General features: G+C 38.0%; 1 protein-coding gene across 2 annotated transcripts in view; it reads right to left on the bottom strand.

Moving 5' to 3' along the window:
• The window catches only part of MRAS (muscle RAS oncogene homolog), a 114,426-nt gene that overhangs the window by 11,423 nt on the left and 77,047 nt on the right, over positions 1–25,956 (bottom strand). For both annotated transcript variants that reach the window (XM_074214864.1, XM_074214863.1), the window contains exons 4-5: positions 17,343–17,496; positions 1,230–1,329 (exon numbers count right to left, since the gene is read on the bottom strand). In XM_074214864.1, coding sequence (XP_074070965.1) covers positions 1,230–1,329; positions 17,343–17,496 — 254 coding nt within the window. The remainder of the gene's footprint in view (positions 1–1,229; positions 1,330–17,342; positions 17,497–25,956) is intronic.

Raw genomic sequence — 25,956 nt, 5'->3', positions numbered from 1 at the left:
CATATTTCACTGCCCAGTAGTTTGGTCATGAGTTCTATAATGCCTATACTAGCTGATTAAATATGCTAGAACTTCCCTTTTCACAGGGGAACCAAACAATGAAGTAGCACAACTAGTCATCAGAACTCCTGAAGCTCAGGACTGCTTGCCGTGTCAGAGATACTTTTCAAGTAAACATTAGCTGAACGTAGAGTTGCCTACAACTGCTGAAACTAGTTTTAACCAGTTCAGAAAGAGCAACAGATATATTAGCTCCTAATTTGTCTAACAAACAGTAAACATCCTACATTCTGATTTGTTGTGCTCAAAAATGTCTTCTCCCTGCCCCCCTTTCCCTGATGTTCTAATCTATATTTCCCCAAAACCCCTTTACTTAGACATAAATGCCTCAAATATGTATAATCATCTCATTCTTTTTCCCACTCCCCTCTGAGCAGTTGAGAAATTGTCTCTCTGCTCCAGCTTGAAAGTTTCTTCTTTCCAAGCAATAAACATAATTTTAAACTTTGTAAATTGTGATCAGACCCCTCCCCCGTTTTTCAACCTGGGGTTTCTTCCATTTTAGCAGTTCACAGAGGTTTTTATTTTATCAATTACATTTTGTGGATAATATTCAATATTATCATACTATATAACTAATGTTTAATATCTGACATTTCTTCTTTTTATATATGTGTGTGTGTGTGTGTGTGTGTGTGTGTGTGTGTGTGTGTATGTATATGGTGAATGGTGGCAAATTTGACTTTAAATGCACTGTCTTTTTCATACAAGGATGGACCTACTAAATCATGTTGGATCATTTCCCCAACACTATTGTGTGTGTGTGTGTGTGTGTGTGTGTGTGTGCGCACACACACATATATTTAAATTCTGCTTCCTACTAAGTGTAGTCTTTTAATCTCTTCGATATTATGTGGATATTACTTCTTTTCCAGGATTTTTGGATCAAGTAAGATATTTGTAAAACACTTTGAGAACTTCAAATTACTTTATAAATACTAATCATCATCATTCTCATCCTTTTCAGAAAAATCTCATCATTCTCCTTTCTTCCTAGTTAGATGAGTTGGCCTCTGGAGTTTCATTTCTGTTATTCACAAACAAAATGAATTCTCTATATTTTCAATACCACTAAAGAAAGATGGGAAATTATTGAAATCTTGATTCCTCCCTTTAGACATTTTTAGAACTTCTTTTCCCACCAAACTATACACATCTATGCAACCTACATTGTGTTTTGTTGCCATTTCTTTTCCTTGTTCCCGGGTGATTTTCCTCAAGTGCATCAGGTCAACTTTGTTGGCCACCAAGATCATCGGAAAAGACTCCCTAGGAAAAAAAGAAAAACATCACCACAATTAAGATGTATCAAATGCCATCTGTTACTGATCATAGAAAGAAAAGGAACAACAAACACAGCTAGAGGTTAGTTTGTTGCTGTCGTTCAATTGCTTCAGTAACATCCAACTCTTTGTGATCCCATTTGGTGTTTTCTTAGCAAAGATACTGGGGGTGGCATGCTATTTCCTTTTCTTTTCTTGGTGAAGTAATGGGATTAAATGACTTACCCAAGGTCACATAGCTAGTAACTATCAAGTATCTGTGGCCAAATTTGAACTCAGTTCTTCCTGATAGCAGGGCTCATGTTCTATCCACTGAACCATATAGCAGCCTCTGCCATTTCCTTCTCTAGTTCATTTTAAAGATGAGGAAATTGAGGCAAACAGGGTTAAGTGAATTGCCCAAGGTAACACAATCAGTAAAGGTCTGAGTGGTTAATTATCCATAAAGCTAACAGTGGTAAAGTCATACACAAAGCACCACATTTGTCACAAGAGAGCAATTTTGGTCCAGGGTCAAATTGCCAAACACCTGATGTATTGGGAGCCAGAGAAGATATGAGAAACTGAAATCCAAAATCAATCTAGAAAACTCCATTTATTTAGGATTGTAGTTTTACTGTCATTGCCATACCACATCTACTATTCTTTCTGATTCCCCCCAAAAGTTCAAACAAGTTCAATTCATTTTTTGTGTTTTTTAAAATATACTACTCATATCCATACTACAGTGGGATTGTTCATGGGCAGGTACAGAAGGAGATCAAAGGACTGGATGATTACCAAAAGAATGTAAGGAAATGATGAGAGTTAGCCTTGGTAAAATTATAAAGTGGAAAAAATTTATAAGCTCAATATGAGTCAGTTAATGGAATGACATGGGAACCTGCATCAAGAGAAGTATAAGGTTCAGGACTGTGAAGGCAGTGTGACAGAATGGATTTGGAGTTCAATACCTCTACCATTTACTGCTATGTGACCTTAGACAAGTTACTTAACTTGTCTCCTTTACTCACTTGTAAAATGAAGAACTAGATGATTTCTAAGGTTTCTTTTATTTTGAAATCTATGGTCCTATGTCCAGGTAGATGCTATTGTTTCAGTCCTGGTCAGACCAGATCTGTTTTTCTTTAGTTTTGAGCGCCAAAATTTAGGAAGGAAATTCAGAAGTTAGAAAGTGTCTCAAGGCTGGTAACCTTTTTTTTTTTGACAAACATGTTTACAGATTGGTTATTTCTGATATGAGGAATTGGGATTAAGGGAAAGAGATAGATAAGAGATAATTTTTATAAAATGTTCATCAGATTCTGAAAAGTTTTTTGTTTTTGTTTTTGTATTTTGATTTGATTTGTTTTTGTTTTTCTTCCTCTACACTTGTCATAGCTCTCTGAGCTGCTGAGAAGAGCTGCTTCCATCAAGGTTGATCATCTCACAATGTTGTTAATGTGAACATTGTTGTCTTGGTTCTGCTCCCTTTGCTTAACATCAAATCCTGTAACTCATTCCAAGCTTCTCTAGAGTCTGATCATTTATGTATGATTTCTTATAGAACAATAATATTCCATAATATTCATGTACCATAACTTGTTTAGCCATTCCCCAATTGATGAGCATTTCCTTATTTTTGGAATTCTTTTTTTTTTTTTAGGTTTTTGCAAAGCAATGGGGTTAAGTGGCTTGCCCAAGGCCACACAGCTAGATAATTATTAAGTGTTTGAGGCTGGATTTGAACTCAGGTATTTCTGACTCCAGGACCAGTGCTCATCCACTGCGCCACCTAGCTGCTCCACATGTCCTTATTTTTGAAGAAAACCACATCAGGAAGATGATGCCATGATAAACCCATGAATTGGATTTGATGGGGTTTGGGTGGGGGGAGGGCTGTGCTAAGTCACTAGTTTCACTTTCTCCTCCAGAGCCATCTGGGTACAGTGGTCAGATGTGAATCAAGAATACTGGAGATGGCTCTGGATGTGAGGCAATTGGGGTTAAATGACTTACCCAAGGTCACACAGCTAGTATGAGTCAAATGTCTGAGGTCAGATTCAAACTTCTGTCCTCCTGATTCCAAAGTCAGTGCATTATCTATCCACTGTGCTACTTAGCTGCCCTAGCCTCAGATACTTATTATTTGTGTGACCCTGGAGCAAGTCATTTAACTTTGTTTACCTCAGTTCTATAACAGTAAAATGAGCTGAAGAAGGAAATGGCAAAACTACTTCAATATCTTTGCCAAGACAATCCCAAATGAGATCACAAAGAGTTGGACATGACTAAACAACAACAAAATCAAATTTTATAGGCTTGTGTATAAGCCTTATAACCTGATTATGAAAAAAACTGACCCACGTTAAAATTATAGAACTAGAAAGAAGCTAAGCAAACTTCTAGATTTCATTTTACAGAAATAAGGTCTTGAGTCTGGAAGGTTAAACTAACCATTTTAATTCTCTATTGATCTTGGTGATGAATACAAAGTGAAGCCAGATGCTAGAGGAAACTCTCGCCAAAACCATTTTATTACCTGAGCCAAATGGAGAGGCAAATAGCATGAAGGAAACAATTGCTTGGGTTTGATTCTCAGGGGTTCCTTTCATCTTTATTTCAAACTTTGGATGATCAGTGAACACAACCCCTGAGATGGAGTCTGATCTAGTTTTCCTGGGATTCACTAAGCCAGGTTCTTTTGGAATATATTTGATTTTCCTTTGATGTGGAAGGAGGAGTAAAAACTACTGTGGTTAGTTCCTTTTCTTGTTTCCTCCCTCCTCAATTCTCATTGTTAAAGTATTGTTGTCTATGGAAGAGAAAGAAACGCTCCCATGGAAACACCCTATTTTTTACTGCCATTAAAAAATATTATGTCAAAACATGTGCCTTGGGATGAGAATGATTTCAACTCCACCTTCTTGTGAAGGCTGGAGAAGAATCCTGTGATTTTGCCCTAAGGGGTAGGAATGGTGTCTCTGTAAGAGTGTTCTTGTGGAAGACTGATACTCATCTGTCAGCAATGGTCTAGGCATCATCCTGATCTGTGATCTCAGATTCACCACTGAGTTGCCATTAGTCTTCCAAAGTGTGTGTGTAGTATATGCACACATGCATGTAGAAGCATGGGCACATGCTTTATATAGAACATATACATATTTATGCAATATACAGGTGTATGGTTGTAGTATGCATACATATATGTGTCTATGTCTATATGTAACAGCAATATGGACTGAAATTTTGGTTTCACTGATATAGGAAACTCTAGAGATGAGGTTGGAACCTTCATTGTAATTTACAGTCTCAGAGAGGGGGCCCAGAGCATTGAGAAGTTAAGGGATTTGCTTAAAATCACATAATGGGTACATGTCAGAGGTAGGACTTCCTGACTCTGTCTTCCTGACTCTGAGTTCAGCTCTCTTTCCAATGCTTTTTGCAGTCTCTTACATAGGGCATGTGTATGTACTCATACATATATACATACACACACACACACACACACACACACACACATATATAACTCACACATATATATATGCACACATTTATATGTTTATTATATGTGTACATAAATTACGTATGTGTATAAACAAACACTTCTACTCATGGATATAGACATATTTATAAATGTGCACACTAAACTTGATTCAGGGCAGCTAGGTGGTTCAACTAAGAATGCCAGGCCTGTAGTCAAGAGACCTGAGTTCAAATCTAGCTTCAGACTCTTATTGTGTCTAAATTGTGTGACTCTGGGCAAGTCTTTTAACCCTGTTAAAATGAGCTGGAGAAGGTGACACTAAACCACTTCAGTATCTTTGCCAGGAAAACCCCAAGTGGGATCATGAAGAGTTGGATGTGCCTAAAATAAGTGGCAAAAAACTTGCAAAAAACAGCAAAAACTTGGTTTGGTGAATGTCACTGACATGTCTTTGCAAAGAGATGTTTTGATAGAAGTAGCACCAAAAGGTAAGTGCTATAAATTTAAACATACAATTTGACCTTAAAATCACTGATCCAGGTAACCAAGTAAAGTTCATTACAGGCCAAGTTCTTAAATAAGATACCCAAATGAGCATAAGTTAGTGACACTTAAGTCTTGTTTTTTATGGTATATTTAGTCATTCATAAAGTTTAATTGTTTATTTCTTGAAAGAAATGAAATGAAGCAGTGTTCTACAGCAGGGTGGTGCCATGAATAAAGTGCTGGGCATGGAGTCAGGAAGATTCATCTTCCTCAGTTCAAATCTAGACTCAGAAATTTCCTAGATGTGTGACCTTGGGCAAGTCACTTTATTAATGTATGCCACTGAAGAAGAAAACCACTCCATTTTCTTTGCCAAGAAAACCTCAAGAACAGAGGCCTACAGGGTCATGAAGAATTGGACATGACTAAACTACATATGCAGAGAAGAAAGCTTTAGATGGGAGAAGACCTGTATTCCAATCTAGTTAATGTTATTTAATAATGGGAAGGTCTTAGTCAAGTTTTCTTTTCTTTCTTTGCCTCAATGTCCTTAATTATAAAATAAAGGAGCTAAATTAGATCACTTCTAAATTCCATTCTAATTCTAAACCTATGATTTCAGAAGACATAGATAATAAGTCACAAATGCATTATTATTTTCATTTAATTTATTTAAATTTAATTAATTAATTTTAATTAATTTATTTATTTATAAAAGTTCTTTCTTTTGTGTTTTATTAAAAAGTAGCCATCACCATTAGAATTTGTGGGGAAGAAACTGATGTATACCATTAGTAAGCTTGAGAGAATGGGAAGAAAGAGACAAAACAATAATTTTGGAAAGGATTTCACTTCAACCCACTTTTTCCTATCAAGTGAAAAATGGCTCATACTGCTCCTACTTACCCTTTCCTCCCTCCCTCACCACCCACTATCCTCTTGTTCTTTTCTTTATTTCTCTCTTCATAAGCTTTCCTAAGTTTCTCAAGTGTTCTCCCCTCCTTTTGCCCTTCCCTTCCTTTCCTTTCTCTCTCTCTCTCTCTCTCTCTCTCTCTCTCTCTCTCTCTCTCCCTCTCCCCCCCCTTCCTCCACTACCTATCTTTCCTTTATGAATACTGCCTCTCTCTTTCCATAGCTTCCCTCTTATAGAAAAGAGTATGATCCATGGGGCAGCTAGGTAGAGGTAGATAGAGCACCAGCCCTGGAGTCAGGAGAACCTGAATTCAAATCCAGTCTCAGGCCTTACCAGATCTAAAATTATATTATAAAGCATTAGTCATCAAAATTGTCTGGTACTGGCTAAGAAATAGAGGGGTGGATCAGTGGAATAGACTAGGTGCAATAGCAGGAAATGATTATAGTCATCTACTGTTTGATAAACCCAAAGAGTCAAACTATTGCGATTAAAACTCTCTATTGGGATTAAAACTCTCTCTTCGATAAAAACTGTTGGGAAAATTGGAAGTTAGTATGGAAGAAACTTAGATTAGATTAGGACCTCACACCCTATACCAAGAGAAGGTACAAATGGATACAGGATTTAGACATAAAAAACAATATTTTAAGCAAACTAGAACATCAAGGAATAGTTTACTTGTCAGATCTATGGAAAGGGAAGTAGTTTATGACCAAGGAAGAGATGGAGAACATCATTGAAAACAAACTAGATAAAACCACTGTAACCAAGATCAAAAGAAAGGTACTAAATTGGAAAACAATTTTTGCGACTAGTATTTCTGACAAATGACTCATTTCTAAAATATACATAGAACTGAGTCAAATTTATAAAAAAAAAACCAAGCCATTCCCCAATTGACAAATGATTAAAGGATATGCAAAGACAGTTTACAGCTGAGGAAATCAAAGCCATCCGTAGTCATATGAAAAATTGCTCTAAATCATTACTTAGTAGAGAAATGCAAATTAAAGCATCTCTGAGATACCACCTCACAACTTCTTAGACTGGCCAATGTGACCAGGAAAGACAATACTCAATGTTGGAAGGGATGCGGGAAATCTGGGACACTAATACATTGTTGGTGGAGTTGTGAACTCATCTAACCTTTCTGGAGAACAATTTGGAATTATGCCCAAAGGGCAATAAAATGTGCATAACGTTTGATCCAGCAATACCACTACTGGGCCTATACCCTGAAGAGATGATCAAAAAGGGTAAAAACATCACTTGTGCAAAAATATTCATAGCAGCCCTGTTTGTGGTGTCAAAAAATTGGAAATTAAGTGAATGCCCTTCACTTGGGGAATGGCTTAACAAACTGTGGTATATGTATGTCATGGAACACTCTTGTTCTATTAGAAACCAGGAGGGATGGGAATTCAGGGAAGCCTGGAAGGATTTGCATGAACTGATGCTGAGCGAGATGAGCAGAACCAGAAAAACACTGTATACCCTAACAGCAACATGGGGGAGATGATCAACCTTGATGGACTTGCTCATTCCATCAGTGCAATAACCTGGGAAAATTTTGGGCTATCTGCAATGGAGAATACCATCTGTATCCAGAGAATTGTGGACTGTGAACAAAGATAAAAGACTATTACCTTCAAATTAGAGAAAAAACCCAATATCTTATTATGTAATTTTGCTATCTCATACTTTATTTTTCTTCCTTAACGATATAATTTCTTTCCCATCACATTCAACTGAGATCAATGTATGCTATGGAAATAATATAAAGACTAACAGAATGCCTTCTGTGGGTGGTGAAGCAAGAATGGGTGGAAACTGTAAAACTCAAAATAAATAAAATCTTCTGAGCCAAGATGGCAACAAGAAGGGATCGAGTCTTAGGTGCTCTCTGATAAAACTTCGAAACTAAGGACTCTAACTAAACTTTCGAGAGATAGAACCCAAAAAGGGACCCAGTGAGACAGTTTTCCTACTCAAGGTAACCTGGAAAAGAGCAGAAAAGCTCTGCTCCCCGGGGTTGGAGGGGCGGCCCGCCAGAGGGGTGGCCCACCAGAGCGAAAGAACTTCAGCCTCCCGGAGGCAGCCCCAGGGTGCTGGGAGCCCCAGCTCACAGCAGCGGGGGAGTCTCCTGAGCTATACCCCACGGAGCACCAGGCACAAAGTCGGGGAACAGCGGGGGACCTCTGCCAGAGCAAGCTCCTGGAGCCCAGCCCTCAGGGCACACAGCCAGCAGCTTGGTCTTTCTGCAGCCCAGATCCAGGAACAGAAGCAGGCAGAGCCGGTAAGCAGGAGCCTCCAGGGCATGAGCCCATTGAGCTGAGGGAGGGGAGTGAAGAGAGACTGCAGAGCTCTGTCCTCTGCCCCTAGAACAGGACTCTGGGGCTCTGACCACATTCAGATCCTGATGGCAGTCTAGGCCCCACTATAGAACAGCAGGGCCCCCCCACCTCAGCCCCGTGGCAGAGGGGGGTGCTTATGGTCATTCACAGACCAGGAGGGAGGACAGAGCCTCACACACTGAGACCCTTGTAGGAGTGTCCCAAAAGCTGAGGAAGCACCCCCAAAACAGGCCCAGGCTGGGGAAATGAGCAAGCAGAGAAACAAGAGGAAGACCATTGAGAAATATTTTGCATATGAGCCCAAGAAGGATCAAAACACTCAGTCTGAAGATGAGGAAGCACAAGCTCCTCCATCTAAAGACTCCAAGAAAAACAGAAATTGGGCTCAGGCCATGACAGAGCTCAAAAAAGACTTTGAAAATCAAATGAGGGAGTTGGAAGAAAAACTGGGAAAAGAAAGGAGATGCAGGAAAAACATGAAAATGAAGTCAGCAGCTTAGTCAAGGAAATCCAAAAAAATGCTGAAGAAAATTGTATGCTAAAAAACAGCTTAGGTCAAATGGATAAAACAGTTAAAAAAAACTCTCTGAGGAGAACAAATCCTTCAGACAAAGAATAGAATTCAGGGAGATTGATGAATTTACCAGAAATCAGGAATCAATACTTCAAAACCAAAAAAATGAAAAATTAGCAGAAAATGTGAAATATCTCATTGAAAAAATAACTGATATGGAAAACAGACTTGGGAAAGATAATTTAAAAATTATTGGAATACCTGAAAGTCATGATCAGGAAAAGAGCCTTGACATCATTTTCAAAGAATTACTACAGGAAAATTTCCCTGATATTCTAGAAGCAGAGGGCAAAATAGAAATGGAGAGAATCCACCGATCCCCCAGAGAAAGAGATCCCAAAAAACCAACCCCTAGAAATATTATAGCCAAGTTCCAGAACTCCCAAGTCAAAGAGAAAATATTACAAGCAGCCAGAAGGACACAGTTCAAATATTGTGGAGCTGCAGTCAGGATCACACAGGACTTAGCAGAAACTACATTGGAAGCTCATAGGGCTTGGAATATAATATGCCGGAAGGCAAAAGAGCTTAGAATGCAGCCAAGGATGAACTACCCAGCAAGGCTGAATGTCCTCTTCCAGGGAAAAATATGGACTTTCAATGAACCAGGGGGATTTCAAATGTTCCTGTTGGAATGGCCAGAGCTGAACAGAATGTTTGATCTTCAGATATAGGACTCAGGTGAAACATAGAGATTGGAGGAGAGGGGGAAAATATGAGGGACTTAATGATGATGAACTGCATGTATTCCTGCATAGAAAAATGACACTGATAATATTCATATGAACCTTCTCAGTTAACAGAGCAGGTAGAGGGAGGAGAAAGCTGAATTTGAAGATAAAATATGGTGTAAAAATGGAGTCAATAGAAAAAAATGGAAATGTAATGGGAGAAAGAAAAAGGAGAGGGGGAATAGGCCAAGCTATTTCATATAATAAGATTTTTTTTTTATTACAATGAGCTATTGCAATGATATGGAAGGGGGGAGGCAAGGGGGAATGAGGGAACCTTTGCTCTCATCAGAGGTGGCTAGGAGAGGAAACAGCATACATACTCAATGCGTTATAGACATCTGGAGTAAGAAAGAGAGAAGAGGGATGGGGGGAAGGGGTGGGGATGTGAATAAAGGAGGAGAGGATGGACCATGTGGGGAGAATGGTCAGATATAACACATTTTCTTTTTTACTTCTTGCAAGGGGCTGGGATTGGAAGGCCTGTTCAGGACCATGGGGCCAGGTGGGTGCTGGGCCTAAGGGGTGGTAGGGGGGGGCTCAGGGCTTCTTGGCCCCAGGACCAGGCATCTGTCTGCTGTGCCACTCAGCTACCCTACAGCAGAGTCAGAGTGAAAGGAGAGAGAAAATATAGCACATAGTAGTGGAGAAATAAGAAAGGAGTGATTTGCGATCAGCAATAGAAACGTTGGAAAAATATGGAAGTAACTTTTGCGATGGACTTACCAAAGAATGCGATACACCCATGACAGAGTTGTTGGTGTTGGAACGAAGACTGAAGCACATTTTTTATTATTATTATTTTGGGCTGGGTGGCCTGCCTGGGGCCACATAGCAGGGTGATCTTTGAGCGTCTGAGGCCAGTTTCGGACCCGGGTGCTCCTGGCTCAAGGGCCAATGCTCTGTCTGCTATCCAGCCACTCCTACTATTATTACTATTTTATTTTATTTTGGGTCTTTTTTTTCTTCTTTTTGGTTTTTGCTGGGCAGTGGGGATTGGGTGGCTTGCATGTCACACGGCTGGGTGTTGTTGGGTCTATGGGGCTGGATGTGGGCTCCGGTGCTCGTGGTTCCAGGGCTGGTGCTTCATCCATTGAGCCACCTGGCCATACCTACAATTATTACTATTATTTTTTTAATTTTAATTTTTTCTCTCCCCTTTACTTTATCGCTCAAGTAAGTCTATATTCATGAGGGGGAGGGGGTATTTTGTTTACTCTTAAACAAGAATATTTTATTAATGTAAAAAAAAATTTGTACAAAATGAGAAGAAAAGAAAAGAAAAGAAAAAAAGAAAAAAAGAAATAAAATCTTCCTTAAAAAGAAAGAAGAAAAAAAAAAAGAAATCCAGTCTCAGACACTTAATAATTACCTAGCTGTGTCACCTTGGACAAGTCACTTAACCCCACTGCCTTACAAAACCAAACCAAAAACAAACAAAAAAGAGTATGATCCATAAAATTGGAAAGGATGGAAGAGAAAACAAGGAGGGCAATATGATATTTTTAGAACAAGAAACACATAGATTTCATCACGGAATTACAAAAATTTAGATTTGGAAGGTATCCTAGAGACCATACTGTCTAACCTATACCTGAAAAATAAATCCCTCTACAATTTTCCTTCTAATGACTTCTCATGTCTCAAAATAATCACTATTGGTCACAGGAAAAGTAAGGCTAAAGAAAATATTTGAAAACTTAAGGATAGTGATCTGGCTGGAGAGGGCTCAGGTTTGAGAAGCAAGTCCTATGTTTAGGTGTAAGAGGTAGTAAAAATAAAAACATAGGATTATTTGGCAACCAAATTTTGCCTGTACACTAACTCAAGTACATGTAGCTTGAGTTAAGTTCCTTCACCTCTCTGGGCCTCAGTTTGTTCATCTCTAAAAATAAAGGAGTTAGCTCTCACATTTTCTTTACATGTTTTCAGGAAATTCTTGATTCAAAACAGAATCAAAATGGCAACCCTGCAGTACTTGCTGTTATCTACTATTTAAAAAAAAAAGGCCACCAAAACACATTGATTTCAGATTCTCCAGCTCTTCTACTTTCAACTTATCTATATGAATTCTTCTTTTGCCTGGAGCAGGACATAGAGGCACCTAGGTGACTATACCTTTTCCCAAAGGTATTATTTAAAGGTATGAGAAGTCTCTTCCCAAAGAGTAGAGCAAAAGGTAATATTCTTTTATATAAACTCATAATTCTCTTATGAAGTCTAATGACTCATTATAATTTTACTGATGTATTCTCAAGGAAAAATTTTGGCCTCAAATGATCTTTTTTTAAGTACTTTTCAGCAATTCCATTGCCCTTAAATACAGATAAACACTGTCCCTGTCAAGTTCCAAGGATGTATTGGGATTCACTGGAATTCACAGTATTCAATTGGAAGAGTCAGATAGGTTTCAGGCTGTATTTAATTACCAAATATTCACTGTACAGTATAAAGGAGTTGTCTATTTTCAAAAATAAAACTCAAACCAATAAGTATTTGAATGTTAGGTATATATAGATACTAATCTTAACAGCATTTAAAGAAATTTCTCAAATTAAGACCAGTGATTTTGCAATTATATAGAGCATCCCAGTGAAGAAACTTCCTCTACCAAGTAAGATCATTATCTTGAAACTCAGAAACCTGCTTGGAAACATTGAGAGATTAAATGACTTGTCCAAGGCCACACAGCTAGCAAATACCAGAGACAGAATTTGTACCATGCTTCTAAGCACCCAGCCTTCTGTTAACCATCCTTTGCCTCTCAAGTACTAATATCAGACTAACATTTATATGACATCAGCACTTTACAGTTTGTTGTTGTTGAGTTGTTTTCTAGTTGTCCAACTCTTTGTGATCCCATTTGGTATTTTCTTGGCAAACATACTGTAGTGGTTTGCCATTTCCTTCTCCAGTTCATTTCGTAGATGAGGAAACTGAGGCAAACAGGGTTAAGTGGTCATACAGCTAGTAAGTGTCTGAGACTGGATTTGAACTCGGGTCTTCCTGACTCTTTGTCTGGCACTCTATTTCACCACTGAGCTGCTCATTCATTTATTCCTGTTAAATTTCATCTTAATCTAGCCATCACTGTAGTCTGTGAAATGTTTTTTGAATCCTGGGAGTCATTCCTAGTTTAGTTACATCACTTCTTTGTGTCCTCTGCAAATTAATGAGCTAATTTTGCCATTCAGAGATAAACAGGATCATACAATGTTGATCTAAAGTTGAAAGGCTATTTAGAGGTCATCTAGTTTAGACCAAACTCTTCATTTTACAGTTGAGAAAAATTAACTAGGGAAGTTAAGTGACTTGTCTAAGGTCAGTCAGGTAAGTTGTCAAAGGTAAAATTTGACTCCTGGCCCTATGACCCTGAGGCTGGTACTCTCTTCATCGTATAAAGAAGCCTTCTTACCTTCACTACTATAACTTACTGGAAACTGTATATAATGCAGGTTTGCTCTGCACCTGCTAATCATTAATTCAGACCTTGTGGAGTCTTGGGTTTCCTATTTTGCCCAGACCCACACACCCAAACCACATTATCTCATTTTCCATTAATCATGGAATCATTGCTCTAGAGTTGATTCTATCTCACTTCACATGACTCCAAGTTCAGTACTCTTTCCACTACATAGTGTTTCCTCCTTGTTGGGGAGGTGGAGAAGAGGAAAAAAGTTGGGATTTAGTTGGTTAGTGTTTCAGCAGATTTTTTTCCAAGTCAACCAGTTGGAATTCCAAATGAATGCCTCGACTGGCAGATTAAAACTAAAGATAAGAACAGAAAGGTATCCCTCAACTCATCACCTACTAATAAAAAACCCTATCAAATGTCAAAAACAAAGGTGGGGAAGAATGAGATGTAGGTGAAAGAACACTACCCTGGGAAGAAACATGAGATAAATTTTTGCACTATTCTTGCCACTGTGGACATTTCACTTCACAGCTATTCCCAAATTTCTCCATATCTAAATTAACTAAATGACATGATCTATAGGATTCTCCTAGCAGAATTTCATTGTATCAAATATGACTCATATCAAATAGATCACTGATTGGGATTTGGGAATGTTTTCATTGGACTAAAAATTCAAAACTTTTAAAAGTACACCTTGAGAGGCAGCTAGGTGGCACAGTGTATAGAGCACCAGCCCTGGAGTCAGGAGTACCTGAGTTCAAATCTGACCTCAGACACTTAATAATAATTACCTAGATGTGTGGCCTTGGGCAAGCCACTTAACCCCATTGCCTTGCAAAAAAAAAAAACCTAAAAAAAAGTACACCTTGAACTGATTCATGACCTATTCTTTGAATATAATCTAAAATCTTAGAACCTATTTATACATAGGGATTTTTTTCTTCTGATATTTTCAAGGGAATATTTATAGAAAAATGAGTAAAAGAAAGTTATATTTTAAGGACCTGAGTCCTTTCCCTTTCTTGAGATTCTACCAGGGGGCAGCTAGGTGGCACAGTGGATAGAGTACTGGTCCTGGAGTCAGGAGGACCTGAGTTCAAATTTGACCTCAGACACTTAATAATTGCCTAGCTGTGGGGCCTTGGGCAAGTCACTTAACCCCATTGCCTTAAATAAATAAAAAAGGGGGGGGAAGAGAGAGATTCTACCTAAAGATCCTTCCTAAGAGATTCTACCTAAAGAGGGCTAAATAAAAAAAAGCTTTCCTGTGATGTCAAGAGGGAACTGTAGGGAACTCTCTTCTACAGTAAGAGTCAAATTCATAGCTCTTTGTAACCATTAATCTTTTCTGGGGATGAAGTTTGGACTGCAAATAATAGCCTCTAAAACAAAAGATGGGCAAACACTCTGCTTGGAAAGTGGCTGGAAACTTCCTTTGTCTCCTTACTGTTCTTTCAGGCAGAAATCTCTTCTTTAGATGAGGTGATAGTTTATGATGAGTGATTTCTTTGACCCTCAAAACTATGCATGCTTTATTCAATTCTGGTTGTCTACAATTCATCACATTAAGTAGCTCTATGAGTCACTTAAGAGTTTGGTACCTCTCTCTATGAGTATGTGAATAAATGGGGATGTTAAATTAATGTTCTTGAATGATGAACTGATGCAGACAAACTTAGTTGTGAGGGGTAGGTGGAAAGCACTGCAGGGGGGAGACAGTTTAAAAACATGTGAAACATGGGGGCGGCTAGGTGGCGCAGTGGATAGAGCACTGGCCCTGGAGTCCCAATTACCTGAGTTCAAATCTGACCTCAGACACTTAATAATTACCTAGCTGTGTGGCCTTGGGCAAGTCACTTAACCCCATTTGCCTTGCTAAAAAAAAAAACACCTAAAAAAAATGTGAAACATGTTATTAATAAATCCTGGGTTTAAAGGAATAGTTTAAGGGTTCAGGAAGGTCAGGCTCCGGCTGATATAGATGACCAAACATACTTCACCTACTTCACCAATTTTGTCTAGGACTGGCCTTGTCTTGATTTAAAGGTGAACCCTATCATATGAAGAACAGAATATGAAAAATACATTCTTCCTTTGGCAGAAATGTAGGGAACCATGGGGACAGAATGCTATAATTATTATTGTTTTATCAGTGGTTACCCTTTACTGACTTGACAAAGAAGACATATACAGTGACAGAATCACAGTGTTTTTGTTTGTAAGGAGGAAGTTTCAATTGTCAAGGAAGGGGAAAATTAAAATAAAAATCATCAATAAAACTTTTTTTTTTTAAATTACAGGGGCGGCTCGGTGGCGTAGTGGATAAAGCACCAGCCCTGGAGTCAGGAGTGCCTGGGTTCAAATCCTATCTCAGACACTTAATAATTACCTAGCTGTGTGGCCTTGGGCAAGCCACTTAACCCGATTTGCCTTGCAAAAACCTAAAAAAAAAAAGCATATGGGGGGGGCTAGGGGCCACAGTGGATAGAGCACCAGCCCTGGAGTCAGGAGTACCTGAGTTCAAATCCAGCCTCAGACACTTAATAATTACCTAGCTGTATGACCTTGGGCAAGCTACTTAACCCCATTGCCTTGCCAAAAAAAAAAAAAGGGAAAAAAAGCATTTATTGATGAAACTGAATACTGGGCAATTATAATGACAAACTGGTCCCAGAGCAGAACTGAGAAAATGTAGCTTCCTTCTCTCATTGCAGAGTTGAAAATGTGGAACAGTACTTACTATTTGGTAGGAGAAGACAAGATTACATTAAACATGACTTTAGCTCTACTCCACTCACACCTCAATGAGCACATTCTTTTTTGAAACAATAGAATATAGATGGGAATACAAATCAACATGGTGGTCATATTTCATAATATATATGATAATATAGGATTCCTTCTCTACCTAAAAGTCTACCAGGCTTTATCCCCAGTGCTTTGAAGCTACTTTCATTTCCTTTTTTCCTTCAATCTAGATCAAAATACAGTTAGAGAATATTTGCTTTCCTCAATAAAAAATGCTTTCACAATGTAAAGACTGACAAATTGCCTTCTGTGTGTGGGGGGAAGTAAGATTAGGGGAAAAATTGTAAAACTCACAATAAATAAAATCTTTAATTAAAAAAAACCAAAAAAATGCTTTCAGTTTCAATTTGATACTGGTAACTCTGAGTTCTGGCAGAAGGAAGTCTAAATCTCTTCTTTCCAGGGGATTCATCTGAGAGCCTAGTCCCCCAATGCTAAAGGTCTAAAGTCCTTAATGCTATATCTACTTTGGCTTTCACACTAAGTTTGAAGTAAAGAAGACCTGAGTTCAAGTTCAACCTCGGATATTTATTCAGATATGTGACCCCGGGAAAGATCCTTAATCTCTGTGTTTCTCTGTTTCCTCAATTGTAAATTATGGATAATAATGGCACCTACCTCCCAGTGTGTCTGTGATGACTAAATGAGATAATTAAAAAGTGCTTAGCACTGGGTCTTGCATATATGCAACAAATGTATGCTTCCTTCCTTTGTTCTTCTCAGTCAGATGAATCTGTTATTTGGATATTCCATCCAATAGTACAGACTGCAATCCATCCACACTTGCCCAGACAGCACAAATCATGTCCATGCTCTCCTCGAAGTCCGCCACCAGGTCTCTACCCAAAGTGCAAGGGGCTTTCTCTTTTTTGTTGTTGTTGTTTTAATTGTGTCAACTCTTTACAACCTCATTTGGGGTTTTCCTGGCAAAGTGATTTGGAGTCATCTGCCATTTGAGGAAACTGAGGCAAACAGGGCTAGGTGACTTGCCCAGGGTCACACTGTTAGGACGTATCTGAGGTCAGACCTTACCCCCAAAGATGAGTCTTCCTGTTGCTAGACCCAGAACTCTCTCCCCTGTACCACCCAACTTCTCTATAGGGGCTCTCTTCCATTTCTTCTAACATTGAGAGGGTCCCAGTAGAGCCCTCAAATTGTTTTATCTCTTCAGTCTAACCCAATAAATTAATTAACAAATACTTGTTCTTTCCTCACCCCCCCTCCCCCAGTTTTGAACATGACTTACCTGTCTTTGACTCTGAGGATGAGCTGGTGAAACCGGTCTACATGCTCAAAGCTGGCTTTATCTGTGACAGAGAAGACAATGAGAAAGCCATCTCCTGTCCTCATGTACTGTTCCCTCATTGCACTGAATTCCTCTTGCCCAGCAGTATCCAAAACTAGGAAACAAAAACACAGGGAGGAAAGAAGTCACTGTTAGCTCATGTTGCAATGACCATAAACCTCAAAACTAAACAGAAAAGGAATGGACTTATTTTCTGGCACCATAACAGAGATATTGCCATGCAACAAAAATAATACCACCCTTCAAAAATGAAGGTGTTGTGACCGACTCAACAGGCCTTGAGTCCATGTCATACAATGATTGTTTGGGAGGACCTAAGGATGTTTAGCCCAGAAAAGAAATCTGACCACTTTCTTCAGGCAGCTTTTGGGGTTTCCATGCAGAATCAAACTTGATTCTGTTTGTCCCTAGAGGGATGAATTAGGAACAATTTAGGCCTGATGTCCCCCAAAACTTCCAAAAATTATAGATGTCCCAAAGTGGCATAGGGCTGCCCATGGGCATGATGGGGTTCTTTTTCTTTTTAATTTTTTTTTTTTGCTAGGCAATGGGGTTAAGTGGCTTGCCCAAGGCCACACAGCTAGGTAATTTTTAAGTGTCTGAGACAGGATTTGAACCCAGGTACTCCTGACTCCAGGGCCAGTGCTTTATCCACTACACCACCTAGCTACCCCTCTTCTTAATTTTTTGATGGGTTCTTTTTCACTGGAGGTGTTCAAGCAAAATCTGGTTGGTCATTTGTTAGGTATGTAAATGTAGGAATTTCTTTGGAACATCTGTTGGAGTAGGCTGAGGGCTCTTCTAAAGCTTAAATTCTGTGATTCAGAGTTGCATGGAATCACCCACAGTCTCTTACCCAGTCCCTTCCTCTCTATCCCTTTGTAGGGATGATGCTGATCTGCAAGATGCCTGGGGATAGAGAAAGGGAGGGATAGAGATATTAGCCATGAATGAGAAGGGTTTTTGTCAAGATGAAGCTAATATTGGAGAGGAATCAGACCACAGATTTTTGGCATTGTTTGCCACAGGTTTCCATCTAGTGTGCTAACTGATCCAAAAACTGATGGATAGAAACAGCCCTTATAATTACATAATAATCTCAGGTTTTCCAATAGGGATCCATGCATTTCCCTGTGAATTGTACCAAAAAGTAGCTCAGCAAGGAGGTTCAATTATAAGACTCAGTTCAATTCCAATTACCTGAGACACTGAACAAGCAATCAGAAAGTATTTATAAAGGTCTATTTGAAAGACAACTTGCACAAACAAGATATCTGATCCACTAAGAATTTGCAATAAAGGAGAAACCTAAAAAATAGAAAAGATCTATTTATAGATTAAAATTTGAGTATATTAATATAGGCAGTAGATAAGAGAACTCTTCCCTCCATTGTTAATATTCTTCTCCTCTTCAGATTCTCTTGTTATTTATCTGTGAACTATAAACTCCTTGAAGTCAGGGCTTGATTCATTTTTGCTCTTGTATCTGCAGCATCTAGCATTTCCTTGTATAGTATTTATTTGGTCTTCAGGGACTTAATGAGGAAGCCCTATTATCCAAGCAGACTGGAAACTGCTCTATAATTTATAGTCTTCAAGAGTTGTTTGGGGACACAGGATTGAAGCCATTGTCCAGTACTACGAGACTATAGGAGGTGAAACTTGAACCCAGGACATCCGGACTCTGGGGTCGTTTCTCTATCCACTATGCCATATTGCCAATCACATATGCTGATGTTATGCAATTAATAAATGTTTGGTTATTGATAGAGATACCAGAAAAAGGATCAGCTCTTGACTGAATGCAAATCATTTTATCCACCAAAAACTCCTATCTTTGGAAGTTTCCCTTAAAAAGAAAAATGGAGAAGCAAATAAAGGTAAGTAATAACTTTATGAGACATAATTACCAGAATGGTAAGGTTGTATTTTTTGTTTGTTTGGTAATTTGTTACTACTCTTATTAGGTAATATTGTGAAATTATACAAATTTGTGTTTTAGATCTTAAGATCCTTGAAGACAAAAATCTTGTGTTTTTTACTCACTTGTTTCCTTTCTAAGCCTATGTATTTTATTTTATTATTATTTTTTTACATTGAAAAGTGTTATTGTGAGAAGGAATCCATTGATTTCACCAGACTAGGAAGTGAATGACACCAAAAGCAAAAGGGGAGGGGAGGGGAGGGGAGGGGAGGGGAGGGGAGGGGAGGGGAGGGGAGGGGAGGAGAGGGGAGGAGAGGAGAGGAGAGGAGAGGAGAGGAGAGGAGAGGAGAGGAGAGGAGAGGAGGAAAGAGGAGGAGGAGAGAGAAAGGAAAGGAAGATAAGTGCAAAAAAGGATGATTGTCAAAATTTAAGGTAAAAAGATAATTTTGCCAAGATAGTATTCTTAGCTAACTTTGTGTTATCAAAAAAAAGATCTGTGTATGTTTTTGCATTTGATTCTCACAACAACCCTATGGGGTGGTGCTATTATTATTCCCTTCCTCTAGCTGAGGAAACAAGAGTTAGAGAGAGATTCATTGGTTCAGGGTTTCAGAGATTAGATTCTTGTCTGAGGTAGAATTTGGACTGAAGTCCTCCGGCCTACAAATCAAATCTATCCACTGGGTAACTTAGCTACCTCAGGGTATTAATTGGAGAAGAGTGGATTGGTTGACAAGGACTAGAATGAGGAAGTTATTACTCTTGTTAAACACCCCTTCCTATAGCTTTGGTCCTAGAAGACGCAGAGTAAATTGAATACTTCTTGATATAAATATTTGGTGAAGTTTAACTTGTCAGTCTATGAATACCTTTGGGTTTAGTTCAAGTCTGTGGGTGCCCACAGAAATGTTATATACTGATAGATGCTGCCCACAAACATATGTTAAGTACTTCCAATCCTTTCCCTCTCTCCAGTCTCCTTTGTCTCAGTTAACTACAGCTAAAAGTAAAAGCCATGGGGCCAAATATTTCTTCAGAGATATATCTCTTTAGCTCATTAGAATGTGTTGTTTATCTTTGATTTGTTCTTTTTTATTTTGTTTTTTGTTTTTAGAGGGTATGCTTCATAGCAAGACTTCCAATAAAAAAAATTAATGAAGTCTGGGACAATTAATGAATATAACTGATTTATTACCTGTTCAACATTTTGTTGTTCAGTTGTTTCAGTTGTGTTTGACTCTTGTTGAATCCATTTGGGATTTTCTTAGCAAAGATACTGGAGTTACTTGCTATTTTCTCCTCCAATTCATTTTATAGATGAGGAAACTGAGGCAAACAGGGTTAGATGACTTGCCCAGGATCACCCAGCTAGTTAGTCTATGAGACTGGATTTGAACTCAGATCTTCCTGATTCCAGTCCTATACCCACTGAAGGTCAATATGTTAATGTTATGGTAATGATCCCTATGTGTCTGGGAGATATAGGTCTATGTTTTCATGATATAATTACCAGAATATCAGAAAACTTGTGGATCCAATTGTTGCACTATTCTTAATCTCTGAAAAATAGTGGTAAAGAAGAGAAAGGTGGTAGGACTAGAGAAAGGCATATATATGATCAGGATTTTGAAAAATAATAAGAAATTCCTGGGTTATTGAGATTATAAATTAGTGACCTTGACTTTGCCTCCTAGAAAAAGCAATCCTTAATATATTTTTAAAGAAATGGTATTTTAGAGGAGTCATCCCTAGGTCAAGAGTCTAGCTCTGATTTGAACCCAGGTCTTCTTCAAACTCAACCTCTTACCATTATACCACACTGTTCAATATAATGTCATACTTTTGCACAGCACTTGATAGTTTCCAAAATCTCTCTGGATAAATTATGCTGCCCCTCCAGGATTACTGTCTTGTCTTGGCAAAGGAGTTTGCATATGAAGAGTCAGACATGTCTAAATGACTGAGCAGTTAATAAATTGTGCTATTATCTTTAAGACTCTGAAATAATTTCATGTTTCTTGAATCATGGAATTTTAGAGTAGAAAAGAGCTTTCATATATTCATATAGTTGAATTCCTTCATTGTACAGATGGGGAACCTGTGGCCTCATTCAATCTCATGGTTACAGAATTAATTGGAGCTATAACAATGCTGACTCTTGGTTCAGTTCTTCCAGTAAAGCACTATAATAAGAACTCTGGATGTCACTGATGATATAGAAGATTCCAAAGGATAAATGTATTGCCAGGCAATAAAACCAAGAGAAAAACCTAAAAATAAAACTGCAATGATATGAAACTCACCTGTCTTAACAAATAAGTAAAATGTCTAAAATTAAGTGCACTTTTGCTTTTAGGACTAATTTTTATCCCAAAGGATCCATTAACTTTTTGACTTCTTTCATTTTATGGTGAGTAATTAATTGTAGTTTTAAAAATGGCCTATTAAAAATGCACCAATTTCCTAATTTAGATTGTTGAATTATAATGGTTGTCAAGGCTACATCCCTACTGGAACATTGTGTATAATAAATATACCAAAAGGGGCATTTTAAAGTTAGACTGAGAACAAAAAGATCAAAGAAAGAATAGAACTGCTTAGGGAAAATGGGTTGGATGATAATGGACAACAAACAGAAGGCAAAACTATCGGTTCCTGTTATGCATCTGTATCTAGAGACTGAAGTTTAGACAAAAATGATTAGCAGGGCATTGCAAGCCCAATTGAGAAGAGTAAGAAAGCACCTAGATTCTCCATGACTTCAAGTCTCCAGGCACAGCTGAACTTGCACTCTGAATACTGAAAGAGCATTAGGATGCCTTTGCTGACCTACTTGTCACTGAGCTTTGATAAGTTGCAAAAAATGAAAGAGGGGCTAAAAGAAAAGAGAATGGCAAATATCATGAGTAAAATCACTGTACTGTCACCAACTGGTCTCCTGTGAATCATATACTGGTGCTTTGCCTGGCATTGTTGGAGTATTGTGAGACTTTGCTAATAGGGGAAGCATCCTTCCATAAGGTCAAGGACTCCCATAGCATCCAGGTCATCAGCAAAAGTCCTGTTTCTTACTAAATCAGTCATGGGGAGATAATGGTACTGGAAAAGGTAGTGAGTAGAATGTGCATAACATTCCCCTCATTATAATCAACATAATGTACATGTCATGGTCTTCTTCAATTATGAAGGACATCAATCAGTCAATGAATCATCAATCAATATTTTCAATAAAGGAAAGAAAATGTTTTCTTTAAACTGTAAGTCAATGAATCCTGGTAAAATTTGAAAGTACAGTATTGAAGGGACCATTTGTGAGCATTTAGAATGGGAAACAGGGATCAAAAGAATAAGTATAAATGTGTTTTTAATATGGCCTGATGATGAAGCATGCTCCCACTCCACCTTTGTAGAGAGTTGAGACACATTCTCAAACATGATTAATGTTTGAATTTATTTTGCTTATCTACACTTATTTGTCATCCAGAAGGGAGTTTTGTATTTTTTTTTTGGAGAGTGGGAGAGGGAATTGAAAAGGTCATAATAATGATGCTTAACACAAGAGTAAGAGAAAAGCACATCAATGAGACAAAGAGCAGAAAGACATTCAGAAGGGGATGCAGATAAGCAGAACAATTTAGCAACTACTAAGTTAGGTTCTTATTTTGTTCTTTGTATATTTAAATATTCAAGTTTGTTGACTTTTTTAAAGTTCATGATAAAAAAAAAGATCATATTTCTTTTTAAGATAACTTGTTGTTCAAAAGGAATGCCAAGGACATGCCATACCTAGATTCCAGCAAGACATTGAACATTCTTGTAGAAGAGATAAAAATGTGAGCTAGCTGATAGGTGCATATGAAGCTGGTTGAATTACCATAACACAAGAGGTGATTAATAGGTGAATGTAAACGTAGAGAGAGATGGTTAATGGAACATCATATGGTTCTGTCTTTGGCCCTGTTCCATTCAACATTTTTATCAAATGACTTGGGTGATGAAAGGCACTAAATTAGGAGAGTTAGTATTACCAGATGATTTAGGATCATCATAAAGCAGAATGATGGGCTAAACCCAATATGACAATCAAACATTTTAAAATAAGATTAACTCTAAGAGATAAATGACACATTGAGTCACTGGCTCTGTATGATCCCATTTGGGATTTTTCTTGTCAAAGATACTGAAATGGTTTGCCTTTCCTTCTCTAGCTCATTTTACAGACGAGGAAACTGAGGCAAATAATACTAAAGTAACTTGCCAGGGAGGAAAGATAATTTTCTTGATTTCCAGGGTGGGACTCTCCAGTCACCTGGCTATTTAGCTTGGAGAAAAGACTTGAGTGGGGATGTGATAAATGCCTTTAGGTGCTCCTCCTTTGTGGAAAGATTTAGACTTAGGATCACAGGATGTAGAAATGGGAAAAAAATCCTAGAGACCATCTAATTTGATTTATTTTTGTTGACCCCAGAGCACGGAAATAGGAACAATGGGTAGAAGCTGCTGGGAGGAGATTTCTATTTGATTTAAAGAAGAGTTTCTTTCTAAAAGGGAAATTACCTGTCTTTTGAAGTGGTCACTTCTGCTATACTAGAAATCTTCTAATGGAGGTTAGATGACCATTTCTCAGGGATGTTATGCAAGTATTTCTCCTTAGGTAGGATCTCTTAGGATCCTTCTAAGTTAGAGATTTTTTGATTCTAAGATTCTACACTAGAAAACAAAAACAAAAAGCTTTTTATAAAACTCCAATTGATACAAAGATCGTGACACAGGAAGACTAGGAGTTGGATTCTGGAAAGACTACTTTCCTTCTTTCTAGCCTGTGCAAAAGTAAAGACAGAGTCAGTGTAAGAATGAGCATTTTGCATCTGATTAAGCAGGTGAGGGGAAACTTTTTTAATTGTAACTGAGTGAAAGAAAAAATTACATCAAGCATCATGACACACAGGTTAAAATAACAATGAAATGAGTGTGGCTTTTCTTTGGAAACAAATATAAAACTTTCTGTTCATGCTTTTTAAATTAAGAAGAAAAGCATAATATAAATAATAAAAATCAGTTTTATATTATTTCCAGCTAAGGGGAGGAGGCAGTGAGAAAGACACAGATGCACAGAATCAGAGAAAAGAAGAAGAGCGAGAGAGAAAGAAAGGGAATTAGAGAGGGTGAGACAGAGAGAGATTAAAAAGGTAGAAAGGGGGGAAAATATGGAAGGAAAGGCAAAAGAAAAGATAAAAAGACAGAGAAGAGTAGGAGAATAGGTGAGGAAGGAAGGAAAGGAAATGAAGAAAATGAGACAAGGAGAAAGCAATAATAAAATTGCATTTTTTCTTCTGCTTTTCAATCTTGAGAAAACCCCAAATCTCTCACTACTAGGGTCCAGATGCATTCATATATATTTCTTTTACAGAGGTTGCTATCATATAAGGTAAGTACACTTCTTTCACCCCCACAACAATAATAGATGAATGTACCTATATCTAGCCTCCAGTCTCAGAGGAAAAAGAGTTGTATCTTTTCCACTAAAGGGAACTTCCCCCCATGCTAGACCCTATTACTTCCTCTGAGATCTTAGTCCTACAATCACTCAGTCTTAAGTCCCTCTAGGAAGTCACTCTTTTATTTCAAATGTGCATAGATCTTTTAAGGAGCTTTTCCTCATTGGTAGAGACAGAAATCTCAAGGCGGCGTCATCCTTGGTATTCTGTCCCAAGAATGACTATGCTTTTTTGTCTCTTTTTATAGGCAACCGACTATAAGCTCCTTGAGGAGAGGGGCTTTGGCTGGCACTGGTTGAATGGCTATGAATGGCTAACAAATCCTAACGTTTTCTTAGTGAAATCTATTCACTAATTCTCATTTTTTCTTTCTTTCTTTCTTTCTTTCTTTCTTTCTTTCTTTCTTTCTTTCTTTCTTTCTCTCTCTCTCTCTCTCTCTCTCTCTCTCTCTCTCTCTCTCTTTCTTTCTTTCTTTCTTTCTTTCAAATAACTTCCCCAAGGTCACACAACTAAGTAATCATTGAGTGTCTGAGGCCAAATTTAAACTCAGGTCCTCTTTATTTAAGGGCCCCCCATTTGTTTTCTATTGACCAGCTTAAACTATTGATTTACTGCAGCTAATATAATTTGTGAAATGCCTTTTAGGATTTGTCTGACTAGTTATTTTTTATTGGTGTTGATCCAATATTTGGAAGCTAGAATATTTTCCCCTTGTCTCCCAGAGAGAATCAAGTACAAACCAGTGTATTCTGGATTACAGTTCTCTTCCTTAGTCAGAGGGTTGGCTTTCTGGACATTAGTTTCCTAGTACTTTTCCAACTTTCATTTTTTCCTGTTCTTTGGTGATGTCAGAATAAGTTCTTTTGGAAACCTCTAACCTAATAAGCCCCCCTTTTCTTGCCCCTCCCTTATCCCCTAAAATCTAATCACTATGTATACTTAAGCTAATTAAATTCATTGATTTTTGAGTTTTAATCAATAATTCTGACATTCAGACTTCTTTCACATGCCAGATGCTCTGGATGCAATTAGTGTTGTTTTTTGTTTTGTTTTAGTAATGTGGTAATTTAACTACTAAACTGGAATTATTGCTCTAAACCTCAAAATCAAAATGGAATTTTAACATGGACTT

The sequence above is a fragment of the Macrotis lagotis genome, chromosome 1 (assembly GCF_037893015.1).
Source record: "Macrotis lagotis isolate mMagLag1 chromosome 1, bilby.v1.9.chrom.fasta, whole genome shotgun sequence".
NCBI lineage: Eukaryota > Metazoa > Chordata > Mammalia > Peramelemorphia > Peramelidae > Macrotis > Macrotis lagotis.
Note: the sequence above shows the minus strand (reverse complement) of the source record. Positions and strands in the feature narration are given on the sequence as shown.